The 27,001-nt window shown below is 35.4% G+C and overlaps 1 protein-coding gene across 1 annotated transcript in view; it reads right to left on the bottom strand.

Moving 5' to 3' along the window:
• UGGT2 (UDP-glucose glycoprotein glucosyltransferase 2) overlaps nt 1-27,001 on the bottom strand; it is an 88,260-nt gene that overhangs the window by 4,551 nt on the left and 56,708 nt on the right. Inside the window, exons 24-36 of the mRNA XM_055802317.1 lie at nt 26,091-26,186; nt 24,111-24,213; nt 19,069-19,148; nt 16,609-16,798; nt 15,588-15,746; nt 14,317-14,402; nt 9,627-9,711; nt 7,870-7,955; nt 3,836-3,934; nt 2,488-2,572; nt 1,885-2,067; nt 440-600; nt 26-140 (exon numbers count right to left, since the gene is read on the bottom strand). Coding sequence (XP_055658292.1) covers nt 26-140; nt 440-600; nt 1,885-2,067; nt 2,488-2,572; nt 3,836-3,934; nt 7,870-7,955; nt 9,627-9,711; nt 14,317-14,402; nt 15,588-15,746; nt 16,609-16,798; nt 19,069-19,148; nt 24,111-24,213; nt 26,091-26,186 — 1,528 coding nt within the window. The remainder of the gene's footprint in view (nt 1-25; nt 141-439; nt 601-1,884; nt 2,068-2,487; nt 2,573-3,835; nt 3,935-7,869; nt 7,956-9,626; nt 9,712-14,316; nt 14,403-15,587; nt 15,747-16,608; nt 16,799-19,068; nt 19,149-24,110; nt 24,214-26,090; nt 26,187-27,001) is intronic.

Below are 27,001 nucleotides of genomic sequence, written 5' to 3'. Positions count from 1 at the left end.
AAATTGCTTAAAGCCATATATATACCTGATCTAGATTTGACAGACTGTTTGGATCTTGACTAAGAGCTTGATACTGGCCCCGAAGCCTATCTCCAGCTGCAATCTTTCTGAACTTCTTAAGATCCACAACATATAAGGCACTACAAAGATTAAAAAAAAAGAATTAAGAATCGTGGAGTTTCACCTTCTTTATGATAACGTTAATAAAAGTAACAAGAAAGCAAAACCTGTTCCCATCCTAAAGGAATATAGTTTTTTAATTAAGTGGCTGAAGCTACAATAAAAAAGTGAAATCAACATGTCCTCAGAATTTATGTCTTATCTCTTACTGAAAATGACTATAGGGCAATTACTTTTGAATGCCTCAGTTGTCAATACAAAGACGCAGATTTTAATCAGATTCACAAGCTGCACAAAAATACGTAAGGAGTTATCCTACCTAATATGGTATTTCCTTTTTCCAAGATGTGATGCCCAGTATCCCGATTTCCAGAAACGGTACCCATCCATTTCTTTACGGCTGTCACAGAAAGGTGCGTATCCATAGGGAGCTCCATTTAGGTCTAGATCTCTGAGTTCTTTGAGGTCACTTCTCACAATCTACACAAAAATGATATATATATAATTTAATACTATTTTTAAAGGGTGCATATGAAGACAGTTAATTGCAGCAGGCTTCCCAAAGTTTAATTTTGATTTTAAAAAAATCAAACACACACCTCCCCCACCCCCAATAAATGGAGACGCTACAACAGTGGAGTATAGATAAAATATTCCACTGGAATGATATTTACTAAATTATTGTTCAAGTTAAAACCAAAAGTGCTTACTCTGGGGCCATCTGTGTAACACATTAAGTAGTAAATAAACCAAGCAATTTTTCATTCCCAGACCAGTGTTTCTGGTTTCCCAATATTAAACTCCTTCATGCAGAAGTGTAACTTTCAAATGTGCTGAATATCTCCCTTCTAAAAAATGCCTTCCTGTTTGTTACATAACTTGGGCACTCCAAAATTACTGCATTATTTGAAAAAAATCTTTGTATCTAGTAGTAAAGGACTTTCAAAAACATGTTTTAAGGACATTTGTAAAGTGTCCTTTATTCACTAATCAATCATTCTTCCATCAAACCCCACTAATGTAATTTATGTAATTTATCAGTGGTGACAAAAATTTTTCAGCCGTTTTGGAGTACAGAAAAATCCTTACAGTAGTTAGGACAGACAATCAGTATTACTACCGTATCCAGATGAAATTGCAGCAAATTGCAGTCCGCATTGCTAGATCTAAATTTAATTTATTCTCAAGCTTTGGAAAAGGACCGAAACATGATATTTGTTCTGAGGTTTTTAATAACCATGTGATAGACTCTTCAGTATCTCCTCTGTTTTGAGACAGCATGTTACCTTTTAGTATATTACACAATATTAATTTCTGAGTGAAAGACTGCATACAAATTTTAGAAAAATGGAGAGAGAATTAATCTTGAAAAATTTCAGCCATTTAGAAGTTGTTCAAATGGTCTGAACTAATCACCCCAGACTCCTTCCATACTGGAGAAGTCCATAGCTGAGAAGCCCAGAGACTGAATCACTCAAATATGCCTTAGGTGAAATGCACCTTTAAGGTCACACATAACTCTAGACGCCTTTCTCTCTTCACAGGCCATTTAGGGCAGCTCATGGTGGCGAGACTTCATTTCTACATGACTAAAGACAAATAAAATTATCACATTTCACCCTCTGTGACACCGCCAGTTCAGCCAGTACAACTGCAATAATCTCACGAGACCAATGTCTGGATAAAATGGCCACAGAGACTGAAACTGCACCAATTTAAGACAAAACAAATTCCTCATATTTATACAGCATTATTTTTTCTTACCTGATCAGCATCAACAAATATTATTTTATCCACAGCCAAAGGGAAAAGAACATCCAAAAAAAGAATTTTGTAGCCCCAAATAATTCTTTGTTTTTCAGTCTGTTGATAAAGCCAGTGGGGCCACTTATACTGTACTAACTCATACTTGAAGCCATACTTCTTAGCCATGTGAGGAATAACATCCTAGAAGAAGAACCAAAAAACCTATTAGTTGCACGTGTATGCAACACACAAGGACTCCAAAAGAAAAAGAGGGAATGTCACAACACAGTTGAAGCTGTGTTGGCCTTACTGACTACATAATTTATTATTTTAAAATGTTTCTTTAGTTCTAGCAGTATCCTCAGCTACACAAATATAAAAAGCATTTCCTCCAATCTCTTGGAGACTATTGGAAGAGAATAAATTATAACGTATGACTGGGCTCTGGGCTCCCGAAAAGAAGAACCTCACACATAAGACTTTAATAATACTGGTATTTAATGCATTCAAACATCGTTTTCAACTGTGAAAATTCAATTATATAACACCACAATTGTAATTTTTATTTCTAAAGCTACTTAACATTTTTAAGAATACATAAAAGGAAGATGTTGCTCCTACCTTAAATGTTGGGGAGAGGTAGTTTTTCAGAAACCAAAATTTAACTGGTGATTTTGTATGACGTAGGACAGAAAGCATCATAATTCTGTGGAAATAGAAGTCTATAATAAACAAACAAATACACACAGGTCATTAAATTTCTACTGCACTTAAAAGGTGCTAAAGCTTTCTAAGTTTAATTTCCTTTAACTCTGTTTAAGACGAAGTTTCTGTCTACTTCTAATTAAAAGCTTTAAAGAGCATGTGTTCGAGACTGCTTTGAGATGGACTTATTCAATGCAGATTGGCTAAGCAGTATTAGAAAGAACAATTTCAGAAGTGGATCTGTTAACAAGTTTTATTCTAAGACATGCCTGACAAAATTAGAATAACTAATACCTTATATTAACTTGGCTACTGAGAGAACTTCTTTTAGAAATATATTGGCTGAGTTTAATAGGTTGCTGAAAGAAAAACAGTGGGAAAGAGAAAGCACAATTCAAGTTAAGATCCTCTTCAGAAAACCCTTGGTAACTAAACCCCACTATTTTTGATTCCTTTTTTTTTTTTTTTCCTACTATTGTGGCATTTGTTTGGTGCAATCAGAGAGATAAACAATGCCTTAAAGTCTTAAAAGAGGCCAAGTCTGCCTTAAAAAAAATAATCAAGAAATAAACTTCAAAATAAGGTAAAGAAGCATGTAGGATGCTTTAGAATTAATTTTTTTCTTCCTTAAAATAAACGAGTCTTTCCCTTTATGAAGGTTGTTGTAGGCTGAAGGAAAGAAATGCAGATGGTCAAACTGCATCAGACTAAGAAATAAAATCACGAGAACTGACGCCTATAGACAAGTACTCAAACCAGGAAAGTAACAGAGATGGTTGTGAACAGATTAGGCCATACTGTAAGAATTCTTAAAAGCAACCACTGTTTATTAAGACCATATGTACATGTAGTAGCTTCCATAGTTTGGACTAAACATAGACAGATACAACTAATGAAGTCACTTCTGCTATGTCTTTATAAAGAGAGGCTGAACTTCACCTTTTACGTTCACATTTCACACATGCACTCATGAAAGACATGGAGAACATTCTTCTTTCTTCTAAGAATACTGGTATTTTTGAACATCTATACATTGAATCACTTTGTTCTCAAATACTAATTTAATCCTCACTGTATAAAACTTTTCTATGTTTTCACAATTAATTCTTTATACTTTGTTTAAAAAGACAGTTTTGTTAAGCTTCTTAGTTTTAGGATGAAATGTAATAGTAAATTACTATTGGTAATTAGTATATTACTATTAGTATAGTAATGAAATTCGATAGTACTGCTATCACATTCTTTCCTTTTTACCTTTCCTTACCTTAAAAAACGTTCATATAAATGTCCTGAAGCAACGGAAAAAATGTTAAGAATATCACTTTTCTTTTCCTTCTCTTCTGTTGGAATTTTTTCTGAAAATCTAATAAACCCCCCCCAGATTATTACACAAACATTCAGCAGAAAGGAAATACTACTACATTACCATTAAGCTCATAAAGAATTGTATTAAAATACACAAAAGACATACTCATCCCACAGTAACTGAGTAGACTTACATTCTACTCCCACCGCACATGCCTATGATACCCAAACCTTTTGCAAGCAACACCTTATACCCAGTCACCCAGGACGAAAAATGGCACAATGCAGTCTTGAATATTTTCAATCAAACAGAACCCAAATTTGGGCAGAATTCCATGTTTTATCAAAGCCCAAAATCAGAAGTACACGCTCCCAGAATATCTTGAGAACTGGGTATTTTAAAATCAGCAACAGTTATTTTTCAAGTTTCATCCACATGCATTCTACATCAGAACCACCACTGAATATTCTTGAGATGTGGGATGTCCGCATAGCCCCCGAAGTGGTTGAGCTGAACATACACTCTAAAATACAGACCGACGTAACAAAGATGGTCACACCAGGCCAAAGCACGTGCTTAGCCCAGTATCTTACCAACAGCAAAAGACAAAACTGAGTAGTAGCAGCCTTTCCACAATGCTCTCGTAACATTCAGCGGTCTGTGGTGATGGAACTTCCTGAGCGTTTTTTGTAATACTTGCTGAATTATTCCTTAAATTCATCCCATTACTCTCCCTATAAGCTACCCTATATCTCCGAGGTATGTTGTCTAGAGGTTTTCTTGTTTCTGCTGCACAACATTCTTTCCTTGCTTCGAATACCAAAGTCTACCAGGTTTGTTTTTTAATCATCTATGCTTCCAGCACACACAGCTGGAGGATGGTGGCTGTAGTCTCCCTCAGGGCACTGCTTCATGGATCTCAGAACGGCAAAGGCTGCCCTAGCCAAAGTGGTTACAGTATAGTTTGATATTGTTGGAAATTCACCCCCAGAGGTTTTTTTGTTTGGTTGGTTTTTTTTTTTTTTTTTTAGGTGAGTCATTCCTCACATTTAGATTGTGTGAGTCACTGCTATTAATTTTTCTTCTTGTTAGATCCCTTTTAAAAGTATACTTTAAAAAACATACAAATAAGTATCCTTCATAATCTTTAAGAAGAGGTGAGACAAGTCTCAGGTCTCCAGTATATTTGAAAGAATTCACGTCACTAATACAAAACTGAAATGTCACAAGGCTGCAATGTGTGTAAATGGTGTTTGAAGAATCTTTTGAGAAATCCACGTTCTTTTCACTCAGCAATGGTAAGAGCAGATAGCACCGCAGTCATACCTGATCAGGACTACAGCAAATGCAAATGAAAGTGACATCAGTGGAGCAGCACTGACTGAACCGTGTGGCATCTAAGACAACCCCCCGGCTAGCACTGAGTTCTCACAGGCTAAACAGACCGCAGTTCACAGTCCCAAGCAGTCTGTCTGCTTTCTTGCTGACATTTTGTCTCCTTTCTTATACTTAGTGAGAGCAGGATGGAAAGAATGTCAAGCTCTTTGTAACACAACCATTGCCACATGTTGCTACAAAGACAGGTGCGAAAAAAAAATAATCAGGTTTTGATGCAAGAATCTTGAAAATACTGATTCTGCAAAGCTTTACAGAAGCCAGAGATCTTCCAAATTGAACAAGTTGCTCTGAAGAAGGCAGGATTAACCTGTAAGGCCACATGGAAAAGCAGTCAGTGGGAGAAGGGCAGTTTGGTTATGAAAGGACTTGGGTGACATGGTAGGCACACGTGTCCCATGTCAGAGCACGCGTGGGTTCATGTAAAGAACAGCGTGCTGGCAGGATATACTTTTCCTTGTGGGATATCAGAGGAAGGATATTTGACAAGCTCCTAGACAGCAAGAGGCTAACAGACAAACGGCAGGCCTCAAATCATATCCTTAAGCCACAATCTTAAATCAATGGGAAAAGCAAACAAACTTCATTGGGTGAGGGGCTTCAACAGCCCAGCAAGCTCTGAGCCTGATGCACACTGATAAACCAACCCACCGCAAAAAAAGGCTAGATCCAGAATATTGTGAATCTCTGACCTATAAATTTCTTACAGAAAGCTAAGATATTGACCACTGCACATATATCCTCTGAAGCAGCCAATTAGAGATGGGAACGTTGAATGATGAAAAATTCATGCAACTACTGTCATTCTGCAAAAGAGGCCACCTTTGTGCGAAAACACACGTTCACTTCCCTGACCTGTGGTTTCAGGAAGAAATTTTTGGGAGTTGTAGTATAGTAGTCTGGAAGGCTTTCTGAATAGAGTCAATATAGCAGTAAAATCATCTGTGGATAAATGGCGATAAACATCAAATCAGCAACAGAGACTCAATAAAATGTTCAGGTACTTGAGATACAAGAGGCCTTCCCAGGACAGATGATAAAGCTGAAACAGAAGCCAGTCCTGGATCTACCAAGAAATGTGTGCGCTGAGGACTGACTGGAGTCAACTGTTTACTAGATAAAGTAGAACTGCTATGCCTTTTCTTTATCTTCTTTAATAGTCTTTGTAACTGACAACCATTGCCAAGGCTACTGAAAATGGAAGAAAACCGTTGCTGAGTCTCATAGCAGTCATTTGGGGCCAAAAAGTCTTTAGGGTACAGAGACAATAGTGATGAAAAAGCCATCTTTAAATCCCTCATACTGACATTATCCCTTTCTTACTAGCTGAATTATATTCCTCTGTATATTCCTCCTGAAGAGCAGAGGAATCTGACTTTACTGCAACAGTACATCTTGGAATGCTTAAAGGTACTTATGGACAAAGCTACTGCGATTACTTTTTTCCTTCAGGGCAAAGAGACCCGGGATTACTTGGATTAAGTCGTTTACACAGTCAAGTCATTAGCCCTGAACTGGTTATTTCAGAAAGCATTACCTTGACTACTTTGCCTTTGCAATTACAGAGCCATGGCAGCATACTGCAGTAACAACCTGTGCAGGAAATCAGAGTTTCCAAGAACAAAACAGAAGTGTTTCCTATGAAGTGGACAGACTGCAGTATGGAAACTGTGTATTGCAAATTAAGTCCCCCCTAAAATACATTGGTAAAAGTCATCTGACTGAAATGGTCTCAAAAGGACAATTAACGTATCTTGGAAACTGATATAATACCCTGTGTTCTGCTCCACAGCACAGATATACCAGTCTACTAAAAGAAAAACACTAAAATATTTCTAAGCAAAGATGAAATACCATTTTTTTGCCCTTATCTCATTCTCAAAAGTGACATAATTTCAAAGGGATCTGTATCTTATTAATAAAAACTAAAGTTTTCAAAAAGTATCTGCCTGAACTACACACCAGCCACAGACAAAATAATTACGAGCAACTGAAAACAAAGTTTTAAAATGGTATATGGCAAATCAGAAATACTACAATGTTATTAACCCCAAATGTAGAGTTTTATATTGAAGTAATAAACTTCAAAATTTCAAATTTATAAACTCCAAATTGAGAAGTTTATTACAATTATTTATAAAACTCAAACTTTAAAGTAAAAGGTATTTTAATGTCAAATATAAAAACAATTCTTGAGGTTTTGTAAACTGTGTCTAACATCAGACAAGCAGCATCATAGCCTGGTTTTTGATGTTCAGTTTGATACACCTGAGTACAATATTACTGGCTGAGATTTTCACATTGAGACGGAATCTCTGCCACAACAAAATGAAAGTAATGCCAATGGAGAAAATTAACAGGAACTAGAAATGCAAGGAGGGATTAAAAAGGAAATAATGACATGTACAAGACATAATAGCTTGTCTTTCCCCCCTTTTATTTATATTATAAATCCCCTGGAGAGCCTTTTTATATATTTGCATCACTTAATGTATTGCTTGTATTATTACTCATATTATAGCAAGGAAGTGTTTCTTACTTAAATAATAATAAACGTGTCCTGGCATTGGTTAAAATACAAGCAAATTATTATTTACCTTGTAACTGATTCCCGATTTCCTTTTTTCCCTGTTGTTCCATCAGTAAGGAGTTCTTCATTCATTTTATCAGGCTTTTTCTGTACCTAGTCATTAAAATAAATGTATTTGTGTAATATAGGGTGTTAGTTGATAACAATTACTACTTCCATTGGGATATCTAACTACGGTGTACCTACTGGCTAGAGCTGGACCAACATCTTAACAATTTTTATTTCAGGAACATACTTACTGAACTGCATTAAATTGAACAATGTCATTTCATAGTTTTAAACAAAGCACAGAACCTACTGTAATAAGAAGGAAAACAATCAATTAAGAAAAAATAAATGGTGATTAATAAATCAAACAGCATGTTCAAGCCCTCTGTATTTCTTTATGCAAACAGTAACTAAAAGGATGGGGAATCATATCTCAGTTTCATCCCTCATGAGTCTGTGATCCAGCCATTAGCTGGCAGAAGGGTAGCAGGGTGTTGCACCATGCACGGATGGGAAACTGTGATTCTCATAAACTTTTCACAAGGAGAAAGTGACAAATCCGTCGCTGAAACATAAGCTCTCCCATCCAGCTTAAGCAATTTTTGCTGTCTTACCCAGATACTTAATAAAGGCTCCAAATTAATTTTGCTCGTTGACCTTAGTTTCCTTGATAAAAGACACCTAATTGTTTTTGAAACCCAAAGAGCTTCTAAAACATTAAGTGTTTGAACATACTCAATTCTAACCATATTTATTTCACATTTATTTTAGTTTGTCATTTATACTGTCAAACTAACACTTACAGACTTCTGTTCACACTAAATCATGTATCCTTTTAGCTAATGCTTCTGAAGCCACATCCTAGGTATCGCTGAAGTGATTCTACAGTTCACCTGAATACTAGAGCTTACATATTCTAGTTGTAAGCTTAATACATACTATCTTTCACATAAAACAATTTTCCTATCTTGACCCAAACGGCACCCCCTTTCACCCTTTTCTGTGGTTTAAAAGCAGGCTGATCACACTCGAGAGTTATACATTTTCTCCAGGTTCTGGAAACTTTCAGTTACAGGATTGCAGAAGAGACTCATATATGTGGTTTTAAAAATTCCTTTTGTACTTAGACAATGTAAACTGTCTAAAATTGGGATACAATGTATCAAGGACACCTACACAAAATGTTATTTACAAAACAGTGGAAAACATACTATAAGGTTCTTTCTCCTTAATAACTCCTGTTTCATTATCTCTTTTTGATACATCTTTAAGAATGAAAGTAACAATTTAATTTAAACAAATTTGGTTGCTTAGGGTAGAATTCAACGTACCTAATTTTAACTTCCACTCTGGTATCTGAACTTCTTTTAAAATCCCTCCCCAGTCACAGGAGAGAAATGGATGTCTCAAGAGGTGGTCATCCCCTTGGTTTAAATACATATGTGAGCTGTGACGAGCAGTTCTTTAGACTGTCTTTCTCATTCTGCTAAGCAGAGAGGAAGTTTAAGGCACCTGGACTACACTCTTAGACACCTTAAACTAGATCAGATAAATCCCATCTATGTTTAACAGCTTTTTAACAGTCTCCCATGAAATTAGCATAACCTGATTGGATCAAATTAACTACATTAATCTGCACACCCTTCTCTAATTATACAAAATCTAAATTATATATTTCAGTATACGTCTTCCAATTAAATATAGCCTAAGACATATAAGCATTAGTTATATTTCATATACAGAAAGACTGCAGACAAAAAAGGTATGCCTACATACTTGGACTTTGATAATTTTGCTTCTGAAGCTGTTTAACACCACAATAACATCTGTCAGGTCAGCTACAGAATCTGTTCCTTCATGTCTGTGAAGAGAAAAAAACCAAACCATGCAAATGCATTGGCTCATTAAAACATGCATTATTACTTCTGTTTAGTTAGAGTATAAGGTTCAAGATTGCTGATATTTACAGAAACAAAAATTTCTTCACTTGCACCTAATTATATCTTAAAACTCAGAAAGTTTCTGAAGTTATCCGTCACTAGACACTGTCTACAGTGGCAGCCCTCACTTTTTAATTTGGATTTTCACAAGTTTATCAACCAATGAAAAAATGCAGTAACCTAGAGCTGAACATGTTATTATGCCTTATACAGGTATATATTACATTCAAATATTAAACTATGTTTTATTTTTCAAATATGGAGAACACCTTAGAAATTGCTGTGTGATAGCACTAAATGTACTTTTAAAATAAATCTGAGGAAACCTTTAGCACAGTGCTGAGACAGTACAGGCTGGCTTTGGTAACTGTACCCCTAAAGACCTGGCTGTCCAAGGCACCACATGAACATCTGCCCTACTGAACATTAGTTTAAAGCCATTCAGGCATCTCAAAACCACAGTTCACTGAGTAACAAATATGAAAAACATTGCTGTCACTCTGCGATACAGAGCAATAACATAATCCTCAAATTTTACAGCTTTTAGACCTCCATAGCCCATATATTTTTCCTTCAATGCTTTCTGTCTTTTAACAGCTTTATGTTGTTTCCTCTTGCTAAGGCCGTGCATTAAAAAAACTGGTTTAAGAAAGCAATCTGCCCTCCCCAGAAAAAAAGAAATATTTAAAACTTGTTTCAATCCATTTCATCTAAAAATGACAGGATTTTATATAATTATCTGAATTTCCTATTTAATATTTTTCTGTCAAATGGGCCTATGATTACTAAGTTTCACAGAAATGCCCGATTCTTGTACAAAACAATGTTCAGGATCATCTTGACTTTTCTACTTTCCGATTTAGTTTCATTTTCACACTTTTAAAGTATTGCACATATGAACACTTGGCCAAGAACTGTCTTTTTATCAGATATGTACAGTACTCAACATAAAAGGTCACTGATATACATTTTAAGTATAGTGTGTCATTAAAAAGCTCTAAAATAGTAAAACTAGAGCCAGCCAAACTGCTCTTAGCAGAAATGGCAGCAGCTGGCACAATGTTCTCATTTTTGCCCTCAGTTTTTACACACTCAAAATTTTCTTTGTTATTCACTCAGTTACCTCAAAATCTCTATGCTATGAATTCTGTAGCTAGCGCTGCGGTTCTGCTGAAGAAGATTATTTTCCAGAGTCCTTACAATATTCTCAAAAGCGTTTGGTTTGGCTGTAAATTTAACATCACTTTGTCTCCCTAAATCTCTTCTGTGAATCCCTTACTGTAGGCTCCATCTTTACTGAGTGCCAATTCTTTTACTCTGTGCAGCACTCAGTGTGATGAATTTCTGTCCCCATGTGAACAATGTACTGTAAATAGTGACAGTCACCATTAGTTACCTCAGACACTTAATGCTGGTCTCAAGATCCAATTTATCTGTTTCTCCAGTCACATCTTTGTATACTTCCTACTACACTATGGTAACATCTTTTCCTGATAGAGTACTTAAGTTCAATTCCTCGTCACCCAACTATGTGCTAATGGCTGCTTACAGACTAGGATATTCACTTACTTTTCTTCTCTGAAAGAAAATTAACTCCATAATACTGTCTCTAATTTTACATCAGTGCTCTGAATCATACACAAGACCTCTTGTCCTTTCTCTGTCTCTGTGTATATGGTGTTCAGCATGTTGTAATTTTATTCATGTAACAGATGTACATTTCAAATGAGCAATCGTGTGAATAAGGTTTTGAATATGACCTGGGATCTAGAAAAAAATGGGATCATGATATATAAGCACCCTTAAACATATCAGTAAGGATTTTGTGTTTTGTCCAAAAGTTTACTAAACTCTGTTAATGTAACCTAGTCTGTAAACTCACTGAAAGTAGGCATAGCTTCCTTTTTAAATCCAAGCAAGATGCATTGCATACCAACAGCACTATTAAGTATTTAACAATAACTACTTTGCTGTTATATAATTACTGTACAAAACTAAACACGCCCACAGTATTTATGTCACAGCTTTAAAAAGTTTCAAAACACCTACATACTTTCAAAACAAATATCAATATAATACAAAGTATAATTTTCCATATGGAGAACAGAAGCATTCAAGTTCAACAAATGGAAACCTTTTAAAATGTCAAAAAAAAAAGAACAAAAAACTCCTTGCCCAAATTATGAAAGATAAAACTTTCAGTTAAGCAGTTTGCATACCATCAAAATATGATAAATTATATCTACTTGCCTTTTAAAAAAATTAAATATTCCGCAGGAACTTACATATATCTCTCTAGATATAAACTATTTTCTGCAGTTTTATCTTGCAATACCTACCTGTTTTCCTACCAACATCACAGAATCAAATTTCCAATAATAAAGCATTGCTCAGACTGTTGCCAAGTATACCAATTTTTGTTTTCCTAATATTCATAGTACTTAATAACAAATTGATTTACGAGTGTGACTGCTTCAAAATAATGATCCTTGTTAGAAGCAGTGTTTGGGGAAAAAAAAAGCTTATTTCAAAACCTGTGTATTTACATAAAGTAAAAATAAATTACTTGCATATGTATTAGATGCTACTATAAGAGAAGCAAATAAGCACTGAGATACAGAACATGCTGTAACTTCAAAATCCTGTATTTCTACTACAACTCCTATTTAAAATGTACAGGCCTGTGCCTCAAAGAAAAGAGGTCATCTGACAGTTCAGCAGGGGAGGATATGGCTAGTATACAAAAATGGAGAATACACTGCAATACCTCTTGGCAAAATTCCATCCTGTCAATAGTTGCTTGAGTTCTGATAGCAATTTGATACTATTAATACTGATACCAGTAAAAGAAGTATCAAAAGTCCTGGTACAGCCTCCCAAACATATTTAGCTGTTGTACTCTAAACGTACAGCTTGTAATAATTAAATGAAATAAACACTATTAGATTCCTCATCAAGTAGGAATTTTATATAACTTAGCTGAGCTTAATTAAGCTCATTTGTATTGCATCTTAAGGAAAAATCAGTAATCTTAAAAAACAGCAGATTTAAGTTTCCTTGCATCCAGTCTAGAATATAGAGTGAGTTTGTTTCATTTTTTATTTCAACTATAGCTCATTACATTTTTTTTTAAACTATGGTATCTTTTATAAATCACTTTATATATCTGAAGAAATGAATGTTAAATTAAGACAAATTATATAGCTAGAGCTGGTGCAGATTACATGAACTTCTTAGGATAAAGACTATTTTTCTGCTTTTTCAACAGATTGTAAGTGGTTTCTGGAAAAATCAAATTGAAAATTGGAAAGAAACAGAATTAACCTAATACCCTGTTAACATTTCTTCCTGTAACACTGAAATTGATGCATTAACTAAATATCCAAACCAGCAAAGATTTTCATTAATTTTTTCATCTTTTAATAGTAGCTGATGACTAAACATAATATGGAACTATGTGTTCCTGAACTCCAAGTAATAATAAGTATTTTATGAGAAATAAATCTGTTTCAGCCCACAGAATTACAGAGCTGGGGGTGCGAAAGGAAGAACTGAAGCTGAAATAAAACAACACTCTTCCTCCAGAAGGGATAGGATCCAAAGCTTCATACGGAAGCCCTCATATGCTAGAAATCTATGCCGTTACATAAAACATGAAAAAGAAAGACGATTCTTCCAAGGAATAGTTGGAATGATGGCTAGCATACGTTCCTCATATGAAAACCAACCATGGACATTACAGATCTACAACCCATATAGGTGAGAAGTAAATGCCAGTTACTGGAGTAACATGACTTCTTCCCATGCACAGGGGTCTACCAAGAGAGGGAAATGTGGTGCAGTCAACATGCAGATAGGGTACAAAACTGAAGGGTGCTTTTGTATCCTGAGGTGGTATAATCACAGTGACTCTTAGATGACTTACATAATTAAGAAACACTCAGAATTAATTGAAGAAAAAAACCCCTAGAACTGAAATTAATATAATGTTCCTGTTAAAAAAAGACGCCATCCATCAGTAATAACACTGCATTCAGAGGCACCCTCAGAACCGAAAAAAAGAATACGAGAGTGAAATTCATGGCACTTCCTTCAGCTATCAAGACACTGCTGGAGAGCTAGTAATGCTCCACTGTACATATTCTTGGAATTACATGATAAGTATGTTGGGAATGCCAATACTAATCAACAAAACCAAGAGTGACATTTTAACAGAATTCTGTGCAAGCAGAGGGCACATGTCTGGTAGCTGTGTAGCTGTACAGTAAGAGCTAGTATCAAGTCTAGCTGAGCAGCTTAGGCTTATTACGCATTAACATATCCAAATGCCTTCAAGAAGACATGGAGCAATCAAACAACAATTTACGCTATCAGGAAATCAGGTATCTCTTATAAACTTCAAATCATCATTTGCTGCCTTTTTTTTTTTTTTTTGCTCATTTTCCTTCAGTACTGTCAGATCTTTTCAAAATATATTGCACTTTCTAATTTATAAGTACGTTTCCAAAAGATGGATTATTACTTACGAAAAAACCTGGTAAATCTCTTCAGATCTTCCTTTACGCAACCTCAGCATCCAAGCACCTGGATTAGCTTTCAGCTGAAAATACCCCTAAGAAAAAAAGGAAAGACAGGCACTTTTTCTGTTAGCATTTCAGAATCAATCATATGCATACACAAAAATCAATTATCCAACATTTGGTACTGCAGCCAAGGTTAGCAACCATTACCTAGTCTCATGCTAGCCCTAAAAGTAATATGGCAGTGATGCAACCAACTATTACCTTTCCTGTTATTATTAATGTCTTACAGTGCTCCGTTTGTTTCTAGCTGAATTTGAGCATATACGAAATCTCCACCTAGATCAGTATGTAAGTGAACAGTAAAAGAAATAAATTATTAAACTGACCCTAAACTGAAAAGCTTCTTTGAGACTTTGAATTTTTGTCTGGAATAACTTTCCAAGTCAACACAGCTCCTACCCAATTCAGGAACACTGCACGCAGCTATCACTATGTGCAAGCTAAATGAAGCAACCTTTGAAATGTTTCATTGAAACTTTTCATTCAAAGTTTCACCATGTTGAACATCTACCACTGAGACCGTATTCAGTACTTGCGTAAAAATCAAAGATTCATGGTTTAAGCATTTTATTCCCTGTGATACAGTATTTACAGAGAACAGAGAATAGCAGATAAGTAACAGATCTTACTCATCAAAATCCTTCCCTATCAAATTACCTCGGCCAACAGAAAATTAATCTTTCACATCAGAAATCACAAGATCTTCTGCTCTAAGGACTGCTAAAGTGAAAAATAATTACTTTGGATGACCAAAGGAATTCTCAGGTGGGGATTTGTCCCACAGAGCCTTTAAGCACTTAACTGAAGCACTGAAAATAGGAGCCGCCTTTTGCCCAGATCACTGTGTAACAAAAAAGGTTATTTTAATCAGAATGTGATTCATACCTTACATCTGTCAGTGGAATCTCCATCTGAATATAGCTACCTCCTACCATCTACTTAACACAATTAGCCTCCTAGTTTAGGCACTTCAGACTAGTTTAAAATTAGGCTATATCCAAACCTATATTGGATCAGAAGAGCAGCAGTGGAAAGCTCAGCAAATTAGAGATGCACGTCTTTTGTAGACAGTCTAAACTCTAGGAGGTTCCTATCAGTTTCAGTGTTACTAAGCTTGCAACACAGAGAAATGGATTTAAAGAACAAGCAGCTCATAAAGAATTCTCATTAAGAACATGCAATTGTAGTGACTATTTCTGTACTTACTTACTTACCAGGTTGGCCATCACAATAGTATCAACCATGACAGGATTATGCTTTGTGCCCAGAGTGAACTGTAACCCTCGAGGAGGTTGTCCAGTTGTCACATCAAAACAATGTCCTTCAAGTAATATATATTCTAGTTCGTATTCTGCTATAACCGTACCTTTTATCTGTGGGAGGAACATTTCATCAATAAATGATGTCATTTAACTATGTGGGAAAAGCAACATATTACAATGACAAGCAAGTTGTGTGGGATTTACCTCAGCTGAATTCAGCTGTCCAAAAAAAAAAAAAAAAAAAAAAAAAAAAGAGAGAAAGGCCCTTCCAGAAGGAGCTTCATTCAATTTTCAAATAGGTACCCAAGATAAAGAGGATGAATCACTGTCTGGAGGGACCTTCTCCACTGACTATTGAAGAAGGTAAACCCCAACATTTATTTTCACAGTACACTTTCCAAGTACACAGCTTTGGTCAACCAAACACCATCAATATTTTGCATAAGCTTAGTGACCGAAACAAATCTAGTGTCTTTGAAGCTGAGGGATTAAAATTTAAAAATTGTTACCTAAAAAAGGGTCAAATATACTTTAAGCTATATTAATAAAAAGCCATATATTCAGGTTTATTTTAAGATTTACTCAGGTTAATCCTCTTACAACTGAAAATATAGAAAAAATAGAAATAGTAAGACAATACACAGAATGCCTTGATTTTTTTATTTTTATCTCAAAAAAATAGCATTTCTGTAAACATTATAAAGCTCAACATAGCAGATAATTGCTTTAACTTGTACTCTGCATTCTGATTTTTTCTGTTTCATTGTTTTCTTTTAAAACTTGCACTTTTTTTAAAGCAAGAGAGAATGTTAAAAAAAAAAGGAAATAAAAAAGGTAAAATACTGACTAAATAATCAATTACCACAGAAAATCTTTCTGGAAAACAGACACAAAATTCTCACAATATTTCCATTTCCTTCTTGAGGTAGAAGGTCCAACACAAGTTTTATAATGTTTACAAACTATTACTTACATCCTGTAAATGAATATTATCCAGATCACAGGAACTGTTTACTGCTTCAACCAACCAGCTTTCAGGAGTGATCATGTTTAGAGTCAAAAGGAGTGATTCTGGCAATTCTAGAAATTTTGCCACAGGTTCAGAAGCAAGGTGCTTGTTGATCCCATAAGTTAATTCTGGTTCCAGAACAAAACGATAGAAGCTGTCGAAAAATATGAGTGTTCAGAAAAATAAATTTACTGAAACAAAGTTCCAAACATGAAGTTCTTGTAAAATGCTTTAAGATATAGTGAATGTTTACTAAATTAATGGTGTTTGGAGGCACAGTAGCTTCCTATTCTTTTGGAATGCCATCAGACTATACATATAGCATCTCAAATGGGATGGTAGATGAACATAGGTCTATTTGCTTTTGGTATTTATTTCTATCAAAGTGCGTAGTTTCCGTTAGCATTCTAAACGGCTGGGAAGGTGAATACCCAAGAGGTGTATCTTGACTGTGAACTGCCTTGAATTCTCAGAACCTGTATCACTGAACTAAGCAGAAGCACTAATCTCTGCTGGAAGAAAAGAGTCTTTGGGAACAGCTTCTGACACTGGCAGCAGCAAAGACAGAGCAGAGGAAAGAAAGAAGGGTTCTCTCTCTTCCTCTCCAACTCTTACCCTCTATTCCACAGGTAAAAGTACCCTGCAACAACAAAACAATCATGATTTTCTTCCTTCCTCTACTGATATTCAACAAAATGAGAAGAATCAGAACAGAAAGAGAGCAGTGATGATGGTGAGCAAAAGCAGCAAACAATGCATGCTTCACATGGGGGTGGGGCGGAGCGGACAGGAAGGGGAAGGGTATTTAATTACTATGAAAAGTAAGGAAGAAAGAAAATCTGTACCATTCAGGAGGAATACAAATACACAAAGCATTTAGGGTAGTATATGGATGCATTTCATGTGAAACCATTGCTGCAATGAAAATATAACCTGTCTGCAGGGCAGATGTCTGAACACTTCTTCCTCTCACCTCTCCCAAGCACAGGGAAAGAGCCAGGCGCTAACACCTGCTTTTAAAGCTAGGCACTGTGCAATCATGACAATGTCACACAAGATACCCTGAAGACTGATGATTAAGACACTCTCTTGCAGTGTAAAAGGTATGAGTTCAATTCTTCCCAAACCAAACAGAAACTAAAGACTTCCGTTTTGTGGGCAAGTGATGAATTCTCCCGTCTGCTGGCTAAAGGGCAGGCACTACCACCAGCCTCTCATAGTCAAGATTATAGGTAAAGTATCTGCCAAAGGGATGGCAGTGCTTAAACATTTCCCTTAGACAGAAAGGAATGCTCTCTGGTGAATTAAGCGTAAACGTCTAACTGAATTAGTGAAACCTGGGCTTTACAGACAGTTAAAAGAATATTCAATTTAAGGCAGGTAATTTCAGGGTATACTGTTCTTAACGAATTACAGACAGATCTCAAGTGCAGATTGCACATTTACTGAGATTACTTTCATTTCTAAGTGTACTTAATCTGTAAAATTCATTACATAGGCAGTGGGCTGCAAGAAGTGACCAAGTTAGGCAGACAATCTCTCTGCAGATTTTCACAGTCATGAAACACTCTCCACTGATTTATCCAAGGACTGTTTATGAGAGGTACATTTGATGGACTAGATCCCTTCCCTGTGGTCCCCTGCTTGACACCTTAGAATTATAATTTTTCTCTAGACAAATGCAAACAGCTTAAGTAACACTCAACTTGCATTCAAAGAAAATAACTAATGCAACAAAAGAAACCAGAAACACAAGCCACTTTATTTTTAAGGGATTACATACTGTTAATGCTTGTCTGGTTTTGGTTGGGGCAGAGTCAATTTTCTTCCTACTACCTGATGCAGTGCTGTGGTTTTTGTATTTAGTATGAGAATGATGTTGATAGTAACAACAGCATGGTAAGTAGTTCTTACTCTAAGTCAAGGCCTTCTCAGTTTCCCATGCTCTGCCAGTGAGCAGGTGCACAAGAAGCTGGGAGAGAAAAGAGCCAGGACAGCTGACCCAAACTAGCCAAAGGGATATTCCATACCATAAAAGATTATGCTCGGTATATAAAGCCAGGAAGAGCCAATTACTGCTTAGGGACTGGTTGAGTATCAGTCAGCAGGTAGTAAGCAACTGTGCTGTGCATCACTTGTCTTTCTTGGGTTTGATTTCTCTCTGTCTTTTGTTGTCTCCCTTTTCATTATTATTAGCATATTAATATTATAATATTTTATATTATTTCAATTATTAAACTGTTCTTATCTCAACCTGTGGGTTTTACCTTTTTTCCCCCCCGATTCTCCTCTTCATCCCACACCAAGGGGGAGTGGAGTGAGGAAGTGGCTGTGTGGTACTTAGCTGCCATCTGGGCTGAAACTATGACAAGGCTGTTTTTCCAAACCAGGCAAGATTATGCACAAAAGCGATAAACTACTTACCTCTTCAGTGGCACTTCTGACAGCTTAGGTCTGCAGTTCAAAAACAACCTGAGTTTCACATTGATCACGTCTTTGAGTACCTACAGGAAAAAAAATCTCTCTGTAAAAAAGTGGTTCTTGGTAATCACCAAACTTTGAAAATAAGCCAAAGTTACCCTTGTGACATCCTGTCATTTCTCAAGCTTCAGTAGAAAGCTCAAACATTTTAAAGTTCTAAAAATATCTGTGTATATTATGGTATTAAGGGAGGTTGTCTAGACATTCCGAATAAAGATTTGACCTTTTCTAAAACTGCATGATTTAGCACATGATATTCTTGATAGTCAAAATGTTAATGTTTTCCCCTAGTGATGCGTTTTTTTGAAGAGCAGCTATCCCCATTTTCCAATGCTTGAGTAAATCATATTATCACCTTTCTTACATTGTGTTTTCTAGAAGATCTTAAAGCACTTGAAAGTCTAAGCAGAACACATGCTTTTTATTCAAGTACCAATCTTAAAACAATGACTTCCCCTCTTATTAAAATAGTTGTATAAGCTGTTGAATAAAGTGCAAAGAATTTTTTTAATACTTAATTCCTTAATAGTTTTAAGTGTCAGCAATAGATTAATGATGTGTTAAAACTATTTGATCAACTTCAAAACATTCCAGTAAATTAAAATATTTCTGCTGCTTCTTCAGTTTCTCCATCTGTTAATTTCTAAAAATACCGATTTTCTAGATGCTGTTATATAGGAACCATAATATTAGGACAGTATTTTTTCTCATTTTCATGAGCAGTCTATTTTATTTAAAGTTAACAAAGTTACTAATTTCTTTAAAGCACTATTAAAAAAACTTTACCAAGTTATCTTAATTTCTGTGGTTTCTGATCCAAAGTGCTTATTTGAAAGCATAAAGCAGCTGTGTCTACTTTTACGGATATTATTAGAAAAGCAAATAAGATATTAAAGGCCAAGTTAAAATACTGATACTACTAAGTCTAAAATCTAAAATTACTATAATGGCAAGTAAACTGGGAACAAAGCAAGACAATGGCCATCCTTAAATCTCTTGTTTATCATAAGCATTTTTTTCTCTTTCCTCAGTTCAACCCATGACTACACATATTCTTTACTATAGTGCTACAACTTTACATAGTCCTAGGGACCTTTTCTGCTCCTGGTTTCTCATGCTTACCCCTCGTGTCACCTGAATACCACCACTGAAAAACTACCGAGCAAAAAGTATAGACTAGAGAATGGCTTAAGGGTGACAAGTGAAGAAGCAGGAAATGGGAACCTGGCAGCACTGGAAGCATAAGGGAAAGTATTACTTGACATGGGCTAGAGACCACTAAAATCAAAACAGATGTCAAAGTGACTCAGGTATTTAACTATCACTCAGAATAAAAAGCATTTGTAAGCAGCACTTGCTGGTCTCATCTACTAAAACATGCCCAGAATTTTCAAAGTTAAAGAAAAAAACTTCTCAAATAAACATGCTGCATCCAAAATTATGTAAACCTGTGCTGGACTTCTATCTTCAAACAAGACAAAAGCCTCACCCCATCAGTAAGAACAATACTCCAGCAATCTGCACAGATAGGTTGTTGTGTAGGATGCAATGATCTTGAAAAGAGACCAAAGTATCATCCCAATTCATCAGCTGATCACAAAATTTAGTATAGTATTGTAGCCAAAAGAATAATGCCTATCTTAACAAACATTTCAAAGGAATTTAAATAGGCAATGACAAATAAGGCAAGAATGCATTACCTCTGTGTTTTTCAACAATGCAGCTTCTGGAATACTGAATTTGGTTTTGTTATTTAGGTGCCTTACAAGGACACTAAAAGCCAGGGCACTCAAGTTAACACATGAAATCGTTACAAGACTGGAAAGCTGCTTTTACAGCAGAGCGTTTGAAGAGTTCAGTCTGCTTACTTTTAATCAGAAAATCCAAAGAAGAGCACGGAAATTTAGTTCAGGGAATATTTAATACTGAAAAAAATGGCTGAATTATTTCAGTTTACTAGGCTTGAAAATTATTTAAGAGCAAGTTTTATTTTGCATGTGCAGTCACTTTGCAAAACACTTACTGTGTTACCACAACTCATCCGAAAATCATTAACTCACTAGACCACGATAATTCAATCACTTGGAACTGTTTGTGACCATCACTATAATAGGAAGCATCTGCACTGAAAACAAACTCTCTAATAGAATCTTCAACAGAACTGACAAAATGATGAGAAGAACGTTTACAGCATGGAGCTAAATAAAAATCTACAATTCCAAGTCTGAGTTTAACAGTCAGGTTAATTAGCCACTGGAAAAGCTCAGTAAGACCTGTGATCTGTACTCAACGACTTGATAATATTTAAACTGGAATAAAAAAATATTTCCACTTTTAATGCTAATTGATAAAAAGAAGTCCTATGACCCATGTTATATAGGACATCAGACTATGTTATCAAAAGAGGGTCCTTCAGAGATTCCTATCACTTTAGGGATGGAATAAGAGTTTCTCTCTGAAGACAGAATGAACAAAGAAAAAAAGGCAAAAAGGCAAAAGATAACTGACAGGAAAAAAGAAAAGGTTTGATTTTTCCCTCCACATTTTTGAGTCCTTTGACAGTTACTGGAACAAGATAAAAGTTGATGATCCTGAGTTACATACTGCTGGGGGAAAGCAGTTAGGCTAGTGGACATGTAGTTTGTTCAGTGGTACTTTCAGCTGTTTTTGGTGAACCATGGGAAAAACCCCCAACCATCCACCTCTTCAATTTTGTCCTCATATTTAGAAGAAGGAATTTCTACTTTTTTCACACCACATTAGGGATCACATTCATAACTTTAGGACTAGTTGGTATTCCATGCATTCTGCTGAGAACTGATGTGGTCCAACCTTGGTCAAGTTATGGCTAGTATTTAAAGATCTACTGTAGGCAGTGACTGTTGCCTTGTCTGGAAATACTTGATGCTGAAGTCTATGAAAAAACTTTTTGAAAAAGCGAAAATGGGTTATATGGGAAGTTCTACCTGCCTCCCTCTGGAGAGAATATAGAGCAGTTCTTATGATACAATCTAGTACAGACCACATAAAAGCTTTGGCTCCACTCTCATTCAGTCTCTTGACTCTTACCTTGCCCTTATCCTCAAATTGTCACTTTATCAGACTAAGCAGTAAAGTTCAGATGATAGTTTACCTATAGCTGTTTACACATTCTCAATTTCAATTCCATTTAATATGAGTAACTGTTTGTTTATATTAAAAAAAATACCAAAAATTTTTTTAAGTGACTATTAAATGACAAAAAGTAATATAATAGCATGACTTCACCAGGGTAAAAAAATAATAAAAATCACAATGTGGACATGTTCAACATGGACTGGGGCAAGAATCATGTGCTTTGATGTGGTAGTTACTACACAAATTTTGCACCACGAATAGCTACCATCCCAACATACTGGGCACTAAACCAATTATGTTATTGAAAAAAAGATCCTTTCAATATAAATATATCCCAGCGCTTAAAGTTTAGAGTATTAAAGTCACCTATATATAGCAAGGTAATCAGAAAAATATCCATTTAGGAACTTTCAGTCTGGGGCTTGCTGTACATGTAAGCATTTTGTCTCTACACCAGAAGGTGCTGAGACACCTCTCATATATATATATATATATGTGTGTGTGTGTACGCATGTTTGTATTTTCAGATTATTTTATTTTTCATTTAAAAATAAAAAAATAAAATTAATCTACATCAAAGTATTTGTTTGCTTTTTTTGTTTTTGGTTGTTTTTTTTTTTTTTTTAGTTTCAACAGCATTTCATTATTCTCTCCTAATCTTGAATAAGACTATAGCTCCTATGAATCAAGCAGGATCTGCAATGGCTGAACAGCTTGGTAGGCCATGGGAGTCAGCTGTCCAGGCCTGCATTAGGGAAGAAACTGCTCATTAGTGAGCCTGTTGCACTAGGAGGAACGGAGGCTCCTGATCTGAGCTACAAGGTCCTTGACAGAACTTACCATAATATGAACTTCTGGCTGAATGGACAGAGTTTCCAGTCAATTCCAAACTGAAAACACTTCCATTTGGTAATACCATGCTTTCATTTCAACTGAGGATGGTGAAACGAAAGATCTGGTTCTAGAGAAAAGCTACTATTTCATAGTCTTGAAATATCAGAATTTTCATGTTTTTAAAATGTTTTACTTCACTATTACATATGAAAATGAATGGATGCTTCAACATTTGATACAAAAGGCAGAAAAGCATATGAAAATGGGAGGGGAAAAAGCAATGTAAGAATTTATGGAACTTTCATAATTACTGCAGAGAAAAAGATAAACCAGGATGCAGCAAAAATCAAGTTACAGGCTTCAGAATCGTAGCAGACCATTAAAAAAAAAGACAAAATTTACATTTTTATGGGAAACTATAAAGGAACCTGAGGTAGAGTGATATTCTGCAGCTACTGAAAAAAGAAAATCATTTTAGGAGCTATGTTTTTAGGACAGTTTCTCTTTAGATGACCAATAGCTACACACAATGGAAGACTTCTAGATATACATGGTAGCATTAATCAACTGTGAAATACCCTTCCAAGAGCTGAAAGGTTTATAGTCCAATCTTCTCATGATGATATTACAGGTCAGATTTAGAACACCTCATTTAGGCACCTTGGAAAACTAAGGTGATTTGGTTTAATGGGAAGAAGCATACGCCTCAAGATTTTGAGATAGGAGATCCTTTCCCTCTATATTACACAGGCAGTTTCGTCCTTTGCTTCTATTGACTATAAAGAGCATTTATGGACTCACTGTTAAGAGGACTGGTTCACGGGGCATCTGAATTGTAATTGCAAATAAGATACTTACAATAATGAATTAGATAATCCCCAACTTTTTAATATGAATTTAAATAACTAAATATATATATTTCAAAACACTTATTTTTTTTTACCTCTTTACTACACTGTACATGGAAATTAGAAAAAGTTTAGTAAAAATTAAACCACAAACATGTAAATGAAAAGAAATGACCACAGTCTTACAATCAGTAAGTGAGCCATCTTCTGTGCTTCTTTTGTCAATGGATCCACAATAGCAAGAACATCATAGAATGGTTCATTCTGTTGGGGATCAATTTTTACTACGCTGTTAAAAAAAAAAAAAATAAGTGACATGAAAACTCTAAACTGAATTTGTGGAAATAACAAATATTTTTAGGCATGAATTTGTAGCATCAAAGGCACTTTAAATTTTACTGCTGATGAAGACATTTCCCTCATTCCAAGCAGTAATCTTGAAATTAGGGAAACCTAAATGTGAAGAACAATTAAAGATTCAGCATTGATCTATATAGTTCCATACTGGTTACTGATTAAATACATGCCCTACAACAGAATTAATAAAAGGAAAATATACAGCAAAATATTAAAAATGGTCTTTTTGTCACTGGTCTACCGTTTTCTTCACTGATATCCACAATCACCAGATTTCAGAAGCGTCAGCAGTGCCACAATTTTTTTTTTTTTTTTAAAAAAACAGTTTGAAAAAATGGCAACGTAGAAGTGTGAAACATCCAGTGGGATGGATTAGCTTTGTGCATTCCAGAAAATAATTTATTTTGATAAACTTGATTAGACTAAGTCAAGGAGACCTAGTTAATGTACTCTGGATCTACAGGAAGGAAATGTTAGTAAACCTAATTAAATAAAAAAAAAAAGAAATCATGTGCTGTAAACACACAAAATTGACTATCTGAATTGGTTTTCCACAAAAAATATACCTAGAAATTTAAGTACCATTAGTGAGTCAAACTCCTCCAATATGGTAGTAGCATAGTACTGGCTGTTACAGGTATAACTTTGGAAAAATGCGTTAGCCAATTAAAACAGGCTACTACTGATTTCACTCCTAGTATTATCAACGACAGGGCCAGCCCATTGGCACAGCACACTAGAGTACCTTTACAGATAAAAACAAGCAGGGATTTGGAAACAGTATTACAAACATTTTTGATTACTCTTCCTGTGTTACAGAACCATAGAATCATTTAGGTTGGAAAAGACCTAAGATCGAGTCCATCCATTAACCCAGCACTGCCAAGTCCACCACTAAACCACATCCCTAAGTGCCACGTATACGTATCTTTTACCATATGGCCTTTTAAAAAATGTACCTGGCTGCCCCAGAAAGTTTGTCCCAGCTAAACTTAAATTAAAACCAGCTACTCTTAGTATTCCATTACAAAGAGGATAAGATTCACAGATGCACATCTTGGTATTTTAGGTCTCATTTGTTAACAATGACAACAAAAGAAGATACTTGGGGTATATTCACTTTCTAAATGTAGGATCAGAAACACAAGGAGTCAACATGCAAGCAAGTACACTAGAGACACTAGTATGAGCTCACCAAGTGTAAATCTGCTTGCTGACTACAGTCTGTTCAGTTCTTCTTAAGGAATTAGGTGCCAATAAGCCCTATCATTTGCATTTGAATGTAATCTAGCTGTAATAACTATGTATTTAGCTGTAGTCAACAATGACACTGCTAAGCCACAAACTGTTATACAGGTATAAGCACGTGTATATTAGTCTTAACAATAGTACTCAAGATACACAAACAGGAAAAGTAGTGCTGGAGTCTTCTGAATTAATGAAAATTAGTGGGGGCTTCTTTTAGCTCTAAGCTGTGAAACTACTTCTAACATTTCAGTAAATGTATTGACTCCAAGTTTTCTAACTCCAGATCACCACTTCTCTTAACACCACCAGTTGTAATCACTCTTTCAGCAAAGGATAAGGCTGGAAAATCATTAGGTATTACTAATTAATTTATAAAGAAAGAGGTAAAGATGCATTATGCTGGGCCAGATAAACAGGTTGTTCGTACAACCACAGAATCAACAACTTCTTTTAGAACTGGAACACTTAGTCAAGTTTCCAAAGACCTTATGTGGTCATCAGTATATTCTAAATTTAATATGAAAGTATTTTAAGTGCATTATCATGACAGACAGAACTTACCTGTGCTGTTCTTTGAGCAATTCAGCATCTTGTCTCATCTCTGTTTTAGGCAAATATGACAGTAGGGCATCTATTTTCATAATCAAATCACTGCCACTACATTAAATAAGGCACAGGTAATTTTTTTCATTAGAAAAGGAGTGAAACATTCACATTTTAATGTACGTCTGTCTACATAAGGAATATTTTAAAAGTCCACATCCCAGACTGCTTTAAAACAATTATCACCTTGAGACTGGTAGCTTTGAGTAAAATCTTTAGCATGACAAAGGCCAAGAACCACGACTACTTTAGAACTTGTGTAACTGTTTCTTCTTGAAATTAACTGGCAGAACCATCATTCAGCCTTACAGTTGTATGGTACAATCTACTGACATTTCTACCTCTTTTTTCCTTTTTTTTCTTCTCCAATTGTTTCCAGATGTTGTCACAACAGGAAATAAAAATAAATGAAGAAGTTTCATGTTTACTTGGCCACATCTTTAAATTTTTTTGGTATTTCTTACTGGAATTCACTTAGAAACCTTAGTAGTTCTATTGCAGTGTCACTAAGTCTTAGTATTTACTAAGTACGTTTTGCCTGTCAGTGCTTATCCCTTTGGTAGTTCTACCTCTTCTTGAGTTTGTTTTTCTGGTAGTTATTTCAGTTCTGCCAGTCCTTCCAGGTAACAGAAATGATACTCTGACACAGAAAATCAATAGATACTGTAAAAATAATGTAATTTTGCTCTCTTCTTTGTACACAAACTGGATCCTTAGATTAAAAGCAGGCTAAAACTCATCTTTATACTTCAATTAACAGATGTGTGAATGTTCTCTAGCAGGGTGTCAGAGCGCCACATCTGCCCATGCCTCTATAGGCTCCTTTTCTAACAATTCCCAAAGACAATGCACTTTCTATACTTCAGGTG

Source organism: Falco peregrinus, chromosome 4 (genome assembly GCF_023634155.1).
Source record: "Falco peregrinus isolate bFalPer1 chromosome 4, bFalPer1.pri, whole genome shotgun sequence".
NCBI classification, from domain to species: Eukaryota; Metazoa; Chordata; class Aves; order Falconiformes; family Falconidae; genus Falco; species Falco peregrinus.
The sequence above is the reverse complement of the archived record's forward strand: the minus strand, read 5'-3'. Positions and strand labels throughout refer to the sequence as shown.